The sequence below is a fragment of the Lactuca virosa genome, chromosome 2, assembly GCF_052849685.1.
Source record: "Lactuca virosa cultivar CGN04683 chromosome 2, Lactuca_virosa_CGN04683_v6, whole genome shotgun sequence".
NCBI lineage: Eukaryota > Viridiplantae > Streptophyta > Magnoliopsida > Asterales > Asteraceae > Lactuca > Lactuca virosa.
The window spans coordinates 250492768-250507989 of NC_136427.1; the positions used below are offsets into that span (position 1 = coordinate 250492768).

The window sequence follows — 15222 nt, forward strand, 5'->3', positions numbered from 1 at the left end:
TTAGTTTTTTTAAGGCACCATACTTCAAAAAAAAAAAAACTCAATTATAGATCTATATATTCACTTTTTTCTTATTATGACATTATACTTGGAAAAAATAAGAATTGCTTTGTCTTTAGGTGCCATCAGAGTCGATGGTTATATTTTTCAAAGTACACTACTCTAATAGAAAAAAAATGCAAGCAGGATGTCATGATAAAAATGAAGGCTTCGGGAATTTTGGATCTAGAATTTAAATGAAAAATACAAGAAATAGCAACGTACTTTCTTTTATTTGTGTGTTAAAGCATCATACTTTCATTTCTTTTTATTACACCATTGTGCTTTCAATTTATTTTCTTATTAAGGTATTAGTACACTTCAAACCATTGCCTAGTTATAACAGTGTACTTTCAACAAAAAAATTATCTTATAACAACACTTTACTTATAACTTTTTTTTCTTTTAAGGCGTTCTCTTCCGAAAATTCTACCAAATTATAGCATTATACTTCCAATATTGTTCTTATTAGGATATATACTTGGGAAAACTTACCCAAATATGGCGGTTACAATTGCATTGTACATGGACGTGACTGAAATAATACAAAAAGATGAAAAAAGATGCTATAATCGAATCTGAAACCCTAGGTGGGTCATGTATATGGTAGACGCCCTAAGATTTGAACTTACACGAGAGGCCTCTATTTCATACAAAAATGGAGCAAACAAGAAACAAATGCACAATCAAACTATAAATTTTCTAATATTTGCTTTCAGTATATACACAACTAAACTTTGACACCACCATACACTGTCTACCATCTAAAATACTACAGGCAATGCAAACTTAATAACACAGTAATAAAGTTAAAAAAATCCCAATCCAACTTATTAAATCCCTCCAGAAGCTTCCCTGTTCCCGATTTCACTGTGATGCAGAACATCGTCATTGGAGGACGACGATGCCTGTTGAGGTGCTTCTGGATCTAAAACAACCCTGGAATCATTTTGGCGACTCAATCTGGCATTAATCCATCGTCTTCTTAATCTTAAAACCTCCACAAAAATCGAACTACCACACATTACAACCCCACATCCCGCAAACGTTGCAAGAAGGATCGATAAAACTGGCTGAATGTTAATCTGCATTGCATCAATTTAGGATTCTAAATCACAGAGTTTAATCGTATCTTGAAAGAATCACTCGGAGAATGAAAATTCATCTTCTTACCACATTGTAGAATATATGCGCGAAGAGTACCACAAACGAAAACTGAATCGATGCATACAACCACACAAATCTTCTAGTCACTACACACAAGAAAACTAAAACGGTAAAAAATTAAGAAAGAGACGATTTTCATTTCAATTTTTTTGGAAAAAACAGATAACATACCCATGGTGGAAGCAGTCATGGATGAAAGAAGACCCAAAACACACGAAAATGGAAGAGATAGAGCGATTGCACCTGTTCCTAATCTCCCGACCTTCATTCAACAAAATCATCAGATTGATAGATTCATTACGATAATTTCAAATATCTAATGATCTTTTGAGTCTTACCAGAAGCTGCTCAAGGAAACAGAAGTATGCAAGCATGCTAACAATGACCAAAATCGGCACGTCCTGCCACACCCTATAGAGATCACTGATTTATATCAGAACAAAAACTAAAATTAGCTCCGAATCGAGAAACTTAATTAGAACAAGAAATTGGATAATTAACTAACCCGTAGCCATTAATTTCCATGTGATTGGCTCTACTTGCAGAAGAAACGTTTCGATTTCTAGCCGTACTTTGGATTCTTAGAAGTGTAACAGATAGATTTCGAACATCTTGATGACACACATCGCAGGTTTTGTTACCCTTGATACTAAACCATTTCACTGCACATTCTTGATGAGCCAAAGCAAGTTCACCTTTGCAGCTACATTCCATTTTTAGGGTTTCACCACCTTCACGTAATTCAACCATGCATATCCTGCAAACCGCTTCTTCTTCAGGTATATCTTCCCCGCCATAACCTTCATTGTCATCTAAAACAAAAAGATTACCCATAAAAATTGAATCTTTCTAGCCATTTATGATTATGGAAGCTCGGTTTATGACTTTATGAACTCACCAGGATTAATACCAGTCGGGGTAGGTGCTGGTGTCGTGGGGTCAGCATCTTTCAGTCGTGGGGTTGAAGGAATTACACGAAAAAATGAATCCATTCTCTTGATACAGACGTCTTTGTCAAGATTCGGAGCTGAACGAGATCGAGACATATGCTTCTGGACTTTCGTCTCCAAATTAAGAGACCCTGTCGAGCATTCAAGTACAGGTGGACCCTCCGAATGACCGACAGGGGTAACAGGTAAAGACGACGTCGTCCTCTTCCCACGAGGGGTAAATATTTTAGTAAAGGACCATGATCTTGAGAAAGATGGAGGTGATTGAATTGTGCTCACCACAGCTTTTTCTGTATCTGAAACAGTGTTGTTCCTGTTCTTGAAACTTAGCTTTGTTAGAAGGCTTTTCTTCGATGATTTGGTTCTTGATGCGTGAGTTGTTGGTGATCCAAGTGATCCTGAAGAAGTTGGTGTCAAGTTGAAGTTTACTTTTTTTGGAGTTGGAGTTGGTGTTGGAGGCATTTTTATCAGAACAAATTCCCCTGAAGAAGAAGAGGGTTGTAATGTTCTCGATGGTATCTCCAAGAACAGATTCTGTTTTCTCCATTGCTTTCCGTTTTGAGCTTCTATATTTTCCTCTGAAATGTCTTCTTCAACCTAAAGATAAACAAGAAATTCAACGAAATTAAGGATAAAGACTGTACATAGTACTGTTTTTCCATTAAATCAAATAACGCCGTATTAAAATAAGATGCTTTAAATTGCATCAAAGAATTAGGAAAGTTCACAACTGTTTTCTAGTATTAAATTAATAAATCAATTGAAGCCCTGACTAGAGTTAAAACATCACAACTATAAAAACCTCCAAATCTTTGAGCTTTGATTTTGCTATTCCTGACGAACAAGAAATTCAAGCAGTTTCATAAAGAACAGAGACCCATATGATTAGATTCAAAAAGATGGTAACTTTAGTAGTAAATGATCGAATTAATGATGGCCAATTGCAAGAGATGATATTAAAGAGAAAACGGAGGAAGGAATGAAGAGAGACCTTGTGGATAGGGATGATAACTTGTTGAGTAGGTGAAGAACTTGAATCATGCACCTCAGATGCAGACATGGTGTTACTCTTTTGAGGTTTGGTTGAAGAGTTCGAGATGGGTTTTCGATATCCAGAAATTGAAGATATGGAGTTATGAGGTATGGGTCTGTGGGATGGGTGAGGGAAGATGGAGGGAGGAATGTAGAGCTTGATGATGTAGAGAAGTAATTGCATGAAAGTGGAGGGAGATATAGAACTGGTGTGGGGAGTGGCATTTATATCTTTTTCTATCATTCTCACGAATATCAATATTAATCGAATCCCGTAATACATTAATTAATTTTCTATGCTTTACAATAAATATCACTACCTACACCTCCCAAATAAAATAAAGTCGTTTGTTACCTAGAATTGCATATAATAGAATGGAAAGAAAGAACGTTAGGATATGTTTGACTTCGTAAGTGTAATGACTCGGTTTGATATACTTTAATTTAGTGAATTAAAGCTGATTTTGGCTTTAAAATATAAATCTAAATAGTTTAAAGTAAATTAAAATCTGATTGGGAACCGGCCGTTTGATTGGTTTTAAATACTCAACAATACATTCAAAAATATATAATTTTAATGTTAACAAACTTGATTTGTCTGCTTTAAATTTATAAAATATTAAAAAAAAACTTCAATAATAAATAAATGTTTTTATTAATTAGGCCAAACCTTCTGTAATGATTAGATCATTTATAGTATAAGAGTTTTTTTATGAAAAAAATTCAAAAAAAAAAAAAGTTCTAGATTTCTTCACAATATAGTTTTTTTTTTCCAAAAAGTTAGTTATGATTTGTTAGTATTTATAGTTTGGCTCTAGGTAGTTGAAACTTCACCTATATAATAATTGCAATAACTTCTTAATTAACAAGCTCAATGAAAAAAGTATGCTTTGAAAAAGCTCATCTAATACTAGAAAAAGGTCATCTAATACTAGAAAAATATATGAAGATCAAGAATTCTTTAGTATTTCCTATATATTACTAAAATTTTTATGAAAAATAATAAGAAACATGTTTTTCTTTGAAGTTCGTACATTTTGTCTAGAAAATAAATAAATATGTAACGTTACTCAATAATTTTTATTAACATTTATATGAAAAGTGTTTCATTTAATTGGATTATTACGAAGTTCCTCGAAACCTAAGAGAAATTATAAAAATTAAGAAATAATAATAATAATAATAATAATAATATACATAATAAATATTATTAATATTATCATATAATATTTTTTAAACCTATTTTTAATGATATTATTAATATTATCAAGTTAAAATGTACAGGTGATTATTAACACTTCTAATATAATGTATAGTTTTTAGAGTTGTGTTTATTGTTTTTGTGTATGAATTTTTACATATTTTTGTTATTTGTATTAGATGATGATTTTGACCGTGTGAGGCTTAAATTGGAGAGTATGGAAGGTCAGTTTGGAAAGATGAAATCAGAAAACATAATCTCTCTATTTTATAGGTCTTGATATTGTGTATTGTCTAGTTTTGCGAGATTTGATTTGGGTTCCATTTTGAACATTAGGTTCTATTTACAACATTGTACTCAGTCTTTTAGGGCTTTTATTGATTATAGTCAAAATGTAAGATTAAATTTGTTTTTTGCGGTTAAATAAATGAGTGAAATTATAACTTTATTTATTGATTTCTTATTTGATGAATTTTCACCTTTCCTTATTCAATTACTTTGATTTAATTTCTTGGTACTTTAAGACTATAAATGTGTTCATGAGGAATTCATATAGAAGCATTGGTTAGTCTGGATCATCAAAGAAAATGGAGTTGCACGATGGTTGGATCATGAAGAAGAAGGAGGTTATAATAACTCAAATAAATATAATCTACTTAAATTATTGTGACAGTAATTAAGCAATTTAATTAGGAGAGAAGCAAATAATGTGTATTAACATAAAAAAAAAAAGTCATCTTTAATGATCAACTAAACTTAGGTGAATTAGAAGGTTGTAACCAATGTCAGCTGACATTCTAAAAAGCTTGAAAAATCATATGAAACCCATATTGGAATTTCATAAAAAGGTGAAAGATTTGAAGAAGCAATCAGAATTATTAGTGTTTGAAAATTAAAGTACGGTCCATTTCAGATAATAAGAATTTCGGAATAACAATAATACTTGGATCGTGATAATATCACTTTCCAAAATCTGTAATTCGTCTCTTATAGTTTGGGGTACATGAATTTAGAAATGAGATAATACCAAGAAATATGATTTGGATCACATGCCTAATCCAAATCATAAAACACAGGATACCTTGTTGTTAAGTGTTCTTGAGAGAGAGAGAATGACAAAAGAACAATTTTGTTTGTATAAACAATCAACCATTTTCCTACAACAATTACCTTGTATTTATACAAGGATGAAAAAGTGGTTAAATGTTGGTTACACCAAATTGGCGCAAAAAAACGTAGTTTTTGGACACGACCGATGCTTACATAGCCATGATTTCATCCGCTGAACCACCACCAATGGCGTTGCCCTCGGACTCCCGTATATTCGAGTTCACATTTAACACTCCGAGTGTGCACCCCACACCTCCATTCTCGGATGGTAAACTGAACCCGACCTGTCTCGACAACAATAATAAATACAATATATCATAAAAGTCTTATGTTTTTAACGTGTATCTAGAAAAAACCATAATATTTTTTTATTATTGCTATGACAACAACTTTCTCGCGGAAGTATCACTCTAGACCATTTAACGAGTTTCAAGGTTAACTTTGTTATCTTTTTTTGCAAAATCAATCCTAAAATTGAGTTTAAAGTTCAAATTTGGTCCATGTAGTTTGCAAAAAACTGCATAACATGATTTTTTTAACTTTATTTTTTTGTTTTTTATATACTTTTATTTATTTCGGTTATATATATATATATATATATATATATATATATATATATATATATATATATATAGTTTATTAATTTTTATTTTTATATATTGTATATATTTTTGTTTTTTATTTACTCTAATATATTCATACATTTTACACTTTATATATTTTTTTAGTTTTTTTTCATTTTTCTTTTCGTATTATATTTTAATTTTTCATCTTTTTAATTTTTTTTCCTTATTTTCCGTATTATGTGTTTTAATTTTTTTTATTTTTAACATTTTCTTAACATTTTTCAAAAAAGTAAAATGTATTAATATATTAGAGTATATTACAGTTTTGGTAATTTATAGTTTTTGTAATTTTTTTATTTTAATTCAAGTAAATAAAATAGTTATATTTATATTTGTAATTTCGGTCCAACTTATTTTCTTTTTATTTTTTTGTTCTTTAGTGGTACTATATTTATGTTACGAAAAAAATGTAAATTAAAAAAAAATAGTTTGTTTATTGAGAATTAATGTTTCAATGTGTGATATAACTTGCAAATTAAATCATATTTCTAAATGTGATATCAATAGTTTAAATTCAAGATAATATTTTCAACTTAACAATAGACTAAAACAAAGAACAAAAGAAATAATAATAGTCGGTCTCTATAAAAAAAATGTTATAGTATTTTATATTGAATTCAAGTTCATTTAATTGAATCAAAATAAATAAAAACATTAGAAAAATATAAACAACTAAAATAGAAAAAATAGAAAACAAAAGTAAAAAAGGTAAAAAAAAATTAAATTAAATTGTTGAAAAATAAAGTTAAAAAATGAAAATATGTAAAGTATATATAAAAAAACATATATATATATATATATATATATATATATATATATATATATACACACACACTACACACACACGAAAATAAATAAAATATACAAAAAAAGAAAAATAAAGTTAAAACAACCATGTGCTGTGATTTTTTCCAAACTACAGAGACCAAATTTGAACTTTAAATCCAATTTTAGGAATGATATTGCGAAAAACTTAACAAAGTTTTTTGCAAAATGTTAGGGTTTAGGGAAAATGACATTGTAGTACATTAAAGTTTCGTCATTTGTCCAATTTGGTCATTTAAGTTTTTTTTTTGCTCAATAGACCACCAAACTCGTATTTGACCTATCAATTAAGTCATTTTACGAAAAATTAACAGGTTACCCGGTAACAAAATCTGATGTAGCATTAGTAATTAATTTTTTTTTATTGTTTGGTATTGTGATGTGTGTGATGTGTATGGAAGCTTCGAGCTCATCTCCATCTCTATCTTCTTGCTTGAACATGTTACCCCTATCCCTCTGTTATATTTTTCTCTTCCCAAGACAACTATTCCTTTTTCTTATTTCTTATGACTGTGTTCATCGGAAATTCTCCCCATCAAAGAACTGCCACCGATCTCTTACTGTCTAACCTCTAAAATCCAAGTCTGCTACAGTAACTATTTACTCACAACTCCTTCTCTCAATTTCTTTTCAGATATAACTAGATCCTAATCATTTCTGTGTTCCAAGCCTCCCACATTGAAGCAGTCTTCATGTTTTCAATCATCTTGTTCGAATGAACCTAGCTACACAACCCCAATCAGAATCCATTAGAATATATGAACTTTTCACATCACAATGAGCAGAGGGTTGATTTAAGTGTAGAGAAATGCAAGAGCTTTTACAACTTCCATCGCGATTTTAAACCGAAGCGGTCAATTCAATGGTGAGAAGCCTCCTGAAGATGGTCGTTTGGTGTCAAAAAACTTGAGCGAGACCTGGACATGGTGCGACGAAGACCTACAGTGGCATGATACCGGTGCATTGGTTTCTTTCTCTCCTGAAAATTTCTTCTTTTGTTTACCCTTTTTGAGGAGGAAACAAAGAAGTATACATGAGTAGATTAAAATTAATAACAAGAATCCAAAAATGGATGAACCGATTATGATTATCAATCTTGCGCAACTGATGTAATCGGTGATCTTAATGTTGTTGAGGCTTCAGGTTACAAATTTCCCAACAAGAACTATTTTGACGAAGAGAACATGAATTGCAGACTTTATCGTTGTTTGAGTAGACGAACTCGAGGTGAACAAGTCATTTGAGTAGTTGAATCCACATGGAGAACAAACTATTTAAACTGTTAAATCTGGTTCGTGAAGAAGACTATGTTGAAAGTGAAGTTCTTTAGGCCACAAGATCCGGGAGTGCATAAATCTGGACTCATAACTGTAATTGATTATTGATGTTAGATGGAGAAGAAGCGTTTGCAACCAACAATAGAGAACAATATCATCTTCTTAGGGGTGAAAATTTATGACACGTCACGACAAAAATACACGACACGAAACGAAATTGGGACGAAACTGAAATTCGAATTTGTGTTCGTGTTAACAATAAAAAACACGATGTCGTGTCGTGTCGTGTTCGTGTTCAAAAATTTGATACAAAATTGACACGATTTAGCAGTTTTTTATCGTGTTTGTCGTGTTATATTTGACAAAGTGGTCATTAAATAAACTAGTTTTTAGTTTATTTATATTTGTCGTGTTGTGTCGTGTTTGTCGTTTTTTAATTCGTTCGTTTTTGTGTTACTTAAAAAAAACACGACATCGTGTCGTGTCGTGTTCGTGTTACATAAAACATTGTCGTGTCGTGTCGTGTAAACACGAAACGATAACACAATTTGTCACCCTTACATCTTCTCGAATCCCATACATGATTGAATCAAATGAGGAGTTTACATCCCCCCAAAACTCAATCGCATGATTATCTTTTCTAATTCCTCAACAAATTTCAGCACTAATTGCTAATGAGACAAATAAACTTCCTGTGGATTGAGTTACCGACGATGGAGATGGGAAGGGCTTGAGGCTTAGCAACTCACGAAGAAGAAAGAGATGAGGAAAGTCAGTGTGAAAGAATAGGTGTACGGTTGTGGGTCATTGAAGGACCAAATATATAAGTTTATTAGAAATGGTAGAGATGAGGTGGAATATTTTCTCTCTAAAGTAAATATTAAATGACATATAATTGAAATGACCGGTAAACCTTTTAAAATCGGAAAAATTGATTAATTGATAGGTCAAATACAAGTTTGATGGTTTATTGCGCAAAAAAATAACTTTAGTGACCAAATCGGGCAAATGACGAAAACTTTAATGTGCTACAGTGTCATTTTTCCTTTAATATTTTATGGGAGATTAGCTTTCTTTTTTGGAATGCAAAATTAGTTCATTTAGTTTTATTAGCAGGCTAGTTCTCGTTTCTTTAAAAAAAAAACTGAAACTATATACGACTTTTTTTTTTAAATGGAATCTAAAGTTACAAGATGGCCCTTGGACATTGTTTTTTTTAGACAAAATTACAAAAATAGTCCCTGTGGTTTACCAAAAGTCACAAAGTCAGTCCCTGTTAACTTTTTTTGATGCAAATGGTCCTTGTGGTTTGCAAAACTTGCAAAGTTGGTCATTTTTACTAACACCGTTAGTAAAACGTCGTTAGGGACTGAATCTGTAAGGGTATTTTCGTCTTTTCAAGTATAAAAAGATTGAATTCGTGACATTTGATAAACCATAGGGACCATTTTTCAAATTTCTTTGAAAAAGACAATTAAATTGCTAGGGGGAGGAATTGAACTCTTCACCCTTCTATTTTGACCAGCAATTTAACCACTTGAGCTAAAGGCTCACTTGGTTTTATCTTCCAAAACTTATTTATATAATAATAAATTGATAATAATAAACAATAAATAAATTAAAAAAACATTTTTTTAACATAATTTTTTTAATAAAACAAAATGTATTTTAGCATATTATAAAAAAATACGTTTAGAAAAAGTATTTATTTTTATGTATTTATTTTACATAAAATGTTTTTTTTACCTTCTACAACCTTTCTAACACCCAACTGAGTTCTTTTAACCCTCAACAGACATGGGACTTTATGCCTTGGACTCGTCGAGTCCCAAGAACGGACTCGCCGAGTCGATAACGTCCACACCCTAAATCCTCGATTTCTGATGTACAACCTTTGACCAAAAGATAGATCCAAGCCCCTAAGCTCGATCTAGCACGTAAAGTTTCGAACTTTACGTGCATGCATGGGACTTTTGAGCCTAAAAGGCTCTAAAATGGCTCTTATGTTGCATGGGGCCTTCCTTGAGTGCAAAAGCAACCCAAATCTGCCTTGTGACCCCTCCCAAGACTTAGATCCGGAGTCTTGACCCCCAACCATGTTTGCAATCATGGTTGGCTACCTCATATGGCTTAAAAAGCCCTAAATCTTCCCCAAAAATGGATCTAACAAACAAGCAAGCAAGGTACAAACTTTATACCTTTCAAAGACTGCAAATGATGAACCAAACTCGAATCCTTCAGTCTCCTCTTGATTCTTCTACGCTCTTCCTCCTTCCTTGAGGTCAAAACCCACAAAAATCACTCAAAAGCCTTAGATCTTGCACCAAAACACTTAGGGTTTGCTATGGAGGGTTTTTGGGAGCATAAAGGGGCGATGGAGGCTGTATAAGGTTGTTTAAATAGGGTGCAAACCCTCAGATTAGGGTTTTGTCCAGTCAGAGCCTACTCGTCGAGTCTCGGACCCGACTCGACGAGTCCATCACTTAAATCCCGCGTCTCATCCCGCTTCTACTCGGCGAGTTGGGCCTTCAACTCGCCGAGTCCCAGGCCAAAAATGCAAAAGTACTTAAATAAAATACATGTCATGAACCAGGTGCTACAAATCTCCCCCACTTATTTTAGACTTCGTCCTCGAAGTCTGCTGCTCGATCCTAGAATAGCTCTGGGTAATGCTCCATCATCTCATCCACCGGCTCCCAGGTCCATTCCGAGCCCTTCCGGTGCTGCCATTGCACCTTCACGAGCTCCACCCTCTTGTTCCTCAGATCCTTCGACTTCCGGTCGAGAATCGCTACAGGCCGCTCAATGTAATTCAGGCTGTCATCGACCTGAATATCCTCTAATGGTACCACTGCCGAGTCGTCCTCCAAACATTTCCGTAACTGGGAGACGTGAAAAGTGCTATGAATCTGACTGAGTTCGGCTGGCAGATCCAACCTATATGTCACCTTGCCCACCCGGGCTATAACCCTGAAGGGTCCAATATACCTGCGACCCAACTTGCCCCGTTTCCTGAATCGGATGACACCCTTCCATGGAGACACCTTCAGGAGAACCATATCCCCGACCTGAAACTCCAGGTCCGATCGGCGCTTCTCGGCATAACTTTTCTGCCGACTCTGAGCAGTCTGAAGTCTGCTCCGAACCTGCTGAATCCTCTCTGTCGTCTTGAGCACCACTTCGGTGCTCCCCATGACCCTCTGGCCAACCTCACCCCAACATATCGGGGTTCTGCACTTCCTCCCGTATAACATCTCGAAGGGAGGACGGTCAATACTCGCATGATAGCTATTATTATACGAGAACTCCGCCAACGGAAGGTAGGTATCCCAGCTACCTCCGAAGTCTAAAACACATGCCCGCAGGATATCCTCTAGCGTCTGGATGGTCCGCTCGCTCTGACCATCCGTCTGCGGGTGAAAGGCGGTGCAAAAATGCAGTCAAGTACCCAGATCGTCATGAAACTTCTTCCAAAACCTGGAAGTGAACCGCACATCCCTGTCGGAAATCACTGAAACTGGCACTCCGTGCCAAGCTACCACCTCTCGGATATAGATCTCGGCCAACTTCTCGGCCGAGATGCTCTCCTGGATCGGTATGAAATGGGCACTCTTGGTCAACCGATCCACGATTACCTAAATCGAATCCACTCCCCGTGCAGTCTTGGTAAGCTTGGTGATGAAATCCATGGTAATATCTTCCCATTTCCACATGGGAATATCTAACGGCTGCATCTTGCCGTGTGGCCTCTGGTGCTCGGCCTTGACCTTCCTGCAGGTCAAGCACTGCTCCACATACCATGCTATGTCCCGCTTCATGCAGGGCCACCAATAATCAAGACGAAGATCTCTATACATCTTCGTCGCTCCGGGATGGATAGAAAATCTGGATTTGTGTGCCTCCTCAATCAGGACCTGGCGCACGCCTCCATGATAAGGGACCCACACCCTACGGTGAAGAGTCAATAACCCTCGACTATCATAGTCGAAGGAGGAAACTGCCCCACAATCCGCTCGCTCTTCCGATGTTCCTCCTTCATGGCCTCCTGCTGGGCCTCCCGAATCTGCTCCAACAGCGGAGTCACCACTGTCATCCTTAGACAGATATCCCTGATCGGCGCTGCCTTGCGGCTAAGCGCGTCGGCCACCACATTGGCCTTCCCCGGGTGGTAAAGGATCTCGCAATCGTAATCATTCACCACGTCCAACCATCGACGTTGCCTCATGTTTAGATTCGGCTGATCCATGGGGTACCTCAAACTCTTATGGTCCGTGTAGATGGTATAACGAACACCATAGAGGTAATGACGCTAAATCTTGAGGGCAAAAACAACAGCCCCCCAGCTCCAAATCATGCGTCGGGTAATTCGCCTCGTGAGGCTTCAGCTGCCTCGAAGCGTATGCAATAACATGCCCTCTCTGCATCAGTACCGCTCCCAAACCTGAGATGGACGCATCACAATATACCACAAAATCCCCCATGCCCTCTTACAGGGCTAAGATTGGCGCCTCGCACAATATCTGTCTCAGTGTCTCGAATGCGGCCTGCTGCTTAGTCCCCCAGCGAAAGACCACGACTTTCCTCGTCAGCCTGGTCAGGAGCACGACTATCTTGGAGAAGTCCTGAATGAATCTCCGATAGTAGCCTGCCAATCCCAGAAAGCTCCGAATCTCAGATGGAGACCTCAGGACTTCCCACCTCATCACGGCCTCAACCTTGGCCGGGTCCACCGATATCCCGTTCTGGTTGACAAGGTGCCCGAGAAACTGCACCTCGCGCAACCAGAACTCACACTTGGAGAACTTAGCATACAAGCTCTCCCTTCTCAAAGTCTCCAGAACCTCTCACAGATGCTCCGCATGTTGCTCTCGCGTCTTGGAGTAAACCAAGATATCATCAATAAACACTGTCACAGACCAGTCTAACATCGGTCTACACACGCGGTTTATGAGGTCCATGAACGCGGCAGGAGCATTGGTGATCCTGAAAGGCATCACCACAAACTCATAGTGGCCATAGCGCGTCCGGAACGCAGTCTTCTGTACATCCTCCTCTCGGACCCTCATCTGATTATACCCTGATCGCAAATCAATCTTGGAGAACCAAGATGCTCCCTGTAGCTGGTCAAAGAGGTCATCAATCCTCGGGAGTGGGTAACGGTTCTTCACTGTTACCTTATTCAGCTCCCTATAATCTATACACATCCGATGCGACCCGTCTTTCTTCTTCACAAACAGAATCGGGGCTCCCCAGGGTGAACTGCTCGGTCTAATGAACCCTTTGTCTAACAGCTCCTTCAGCTGTGTAGACAACTCCTGCATCTCAGGAGGAGCCAACCGATACGGTGCCTTGGCTATCGGAGCCGCACCAGGGACTAGTTCAATCCTGAACTATACCTGCCTCTCCGGAGGTATCCCAGGCAACTCCTCGGGGAATACGTCCGCAAACTCTCGTACCACGGGCACATCGCTCACCGTTGCCTTACCCATCTCCCGGGTATCCATCACAAAGGCAACAAATCCTACGCAACCCTGCTGAACGTAACGCCTAGCTCTCGCTGCTGAACATAATGTTGGTCCTTGCTGTGGCCTCTCGCCCTGAATCACCAGCTCTCCCCCACTTGGGGTCCTAATCCGCACCAACTGCTGCGCACAGTCAATCACTGCCCCATTGGGGCTTAGCCAATCCATACCAATAATAACCTTGTTCCCCCGCAAAGGTATGGGAACCAGATCTACCAGATAACGCTCCTCAAACAGTCGCAGGACGCAATCTCGGTAGACCTCTGATGCTCGCACTGACCGGTCGTCCGCAATCTCGACCTCTAGAGGGCAATCCAACATGCCCGAAGACTCAGGGAACTTCTTGCTAAGCGCAAGAGAGACAAATGATCGGGTAGCACCCGAATCAAACAATATCTGAACTGGAATACCGTTCACATGGAACAATCCTAAACAGAGCACATACATAACATATCAAAATCACAGCAGCATATCATAAAAGCATAAACAAGAAGTCATACCCGTCACCACATCGGGTGCAGCACGTGCCTCCTCGGCTGTCAACTGAAATGCTTGGCTCCGCACCACTGGAGCCTCTGTCTTGGCCTTCCGGCCATCTGCAACCCGCGCTGTCGCTGAAACCGTCGCCGCTGCTGGCGCTGCTGCTGACGCTGCTGTCAATCTCGGGCAATTGGCCTTTTTGTGGCCCCTCTGATTGCAATGGAAGCAAATCAGGTCTGTCATCTGTACTGTGGGGGCGGGGGCAGTACAATCCCTGCCAAAGTTCCCCGTCTTGCCGCACTTGTAGCAGCCTGACGATCCTGCTCTACAAGCTCCCTCATGCGGCCTGCCGCACTTCCTGCAGCAGCTCTGGCCCGGCTGGCCCTTCGACCTAACGTCGGATCCCTTGGGTTTCTTCCCCGAAACCCCTGTAACCTGCTCAGACTCAGCTTTCCTCTTCCTCACATGCTCCAAATCGAGCTCCCTCTCCTGCGCCCTGGAAATCATGGACTCCAAGGTCGGGCAGGCAGAGTAGCTGACATGCTCTTAAATATCATCCCTCAACATATCATGGTAGCGGGTCTTCCGCATCTCCTCATCCCCCGCATACTGGGGTACCAACAATGCTCTCTCCCGGAACTTGGCGGTGATCTCCGCCACAGTCTCCGTAGTCTGCCTCATATCCAAAAACTCTCTGGCCAGCTGCTGAAGCTCTACAGCCGGCGCAAACTCAGCTTTAAATCTGGTCACGAAATCTGACCACATCATAGCCTCGACGGCTGGGGCTCCCAATGAGTCACCAATCGACTCCCAACAGTCTCTAGCTCTATCCCTCAAACATCCCGCAGCAAAGCGGACCTTCGACCCTTCCGGACAGAAGCTCGTCAACTGCGCAGACTCAATGTCTGCGATCCATCTCCTGGCAGCGATGGGGTCTTTCACCCCGTGATAATCCGGCGCACCACTCCCACGGAAGTCCTTAAAGGACAGTGT

The 15222-nt window shown here is 38.2% G+C and overlaps 1 protein-coding gene across 4 annotated transcripts; it reads right to left on the bottom strand.

Annotated features, from left to right (window-relative positions):
• Positions 1–718: 718 nt before the first annotated feature.
• Positions 719–3447, bottom strand: LOC145160754 (uncharacterized). Of its 4 annotated transcripts, none has more exons than XM_079080067.1 (7): positions 3148–3447; positions 2105–2753; positions 1712–2018; positions 1545–1617; positions 1378–1468; positions 1213–1292; positions 719–1124 (listed from the first exon to the last, which is right to left on the bottom strand). In XM_079080067.1, the coding sequence occupies exons 1-7, from the start codon at positions 3430–3432 to the stop codon at positions 873–875; spliced, it is 1737 nt and encodes a 578-aa protein (XP_078936193.1). In that variant the 5' UTR covers positions 3433–3447; the 3' UTR covers positions 719–872. The 4 variants fall into 4 exon arrangements, with proteins under 4 accessions (XP_078936193.1, XP_078936190.1, XP_078936192.1 ...); XM_079080064.1 differs by having other exon boundaries at positions 1213–1307; XM_079080066.1 differs by having other exon boundaries at positions 1545–1629.
• Positions 3448–15222: the final 11775 nt, after the last annotated feature.

Bases quoted from the DNA above. Each gene is read 5' to 3' on its own strand.
- LOC145160754 (XM_079080063.1), bottom strand. From the start codon at position 3,432: ATGATAGAAAAAGATATAAATGCCACTCCCCACACCAGTTCTATATCT. The intron at 2,754-3,147 runs GTCTCTCTTCAT...GTTTATCTTTAG, and splicing joins TTATCATCCCTATCCACAAG to GTTGAAGAAGACATTTCAGA. The intron at 2,019-2,104 runs GTGAGTTCATAA...TTTTTGTTTTAG, and splicing joins CCCGACTGGTATTAATCCTG to ATGACAATGAAGGTTATGGC.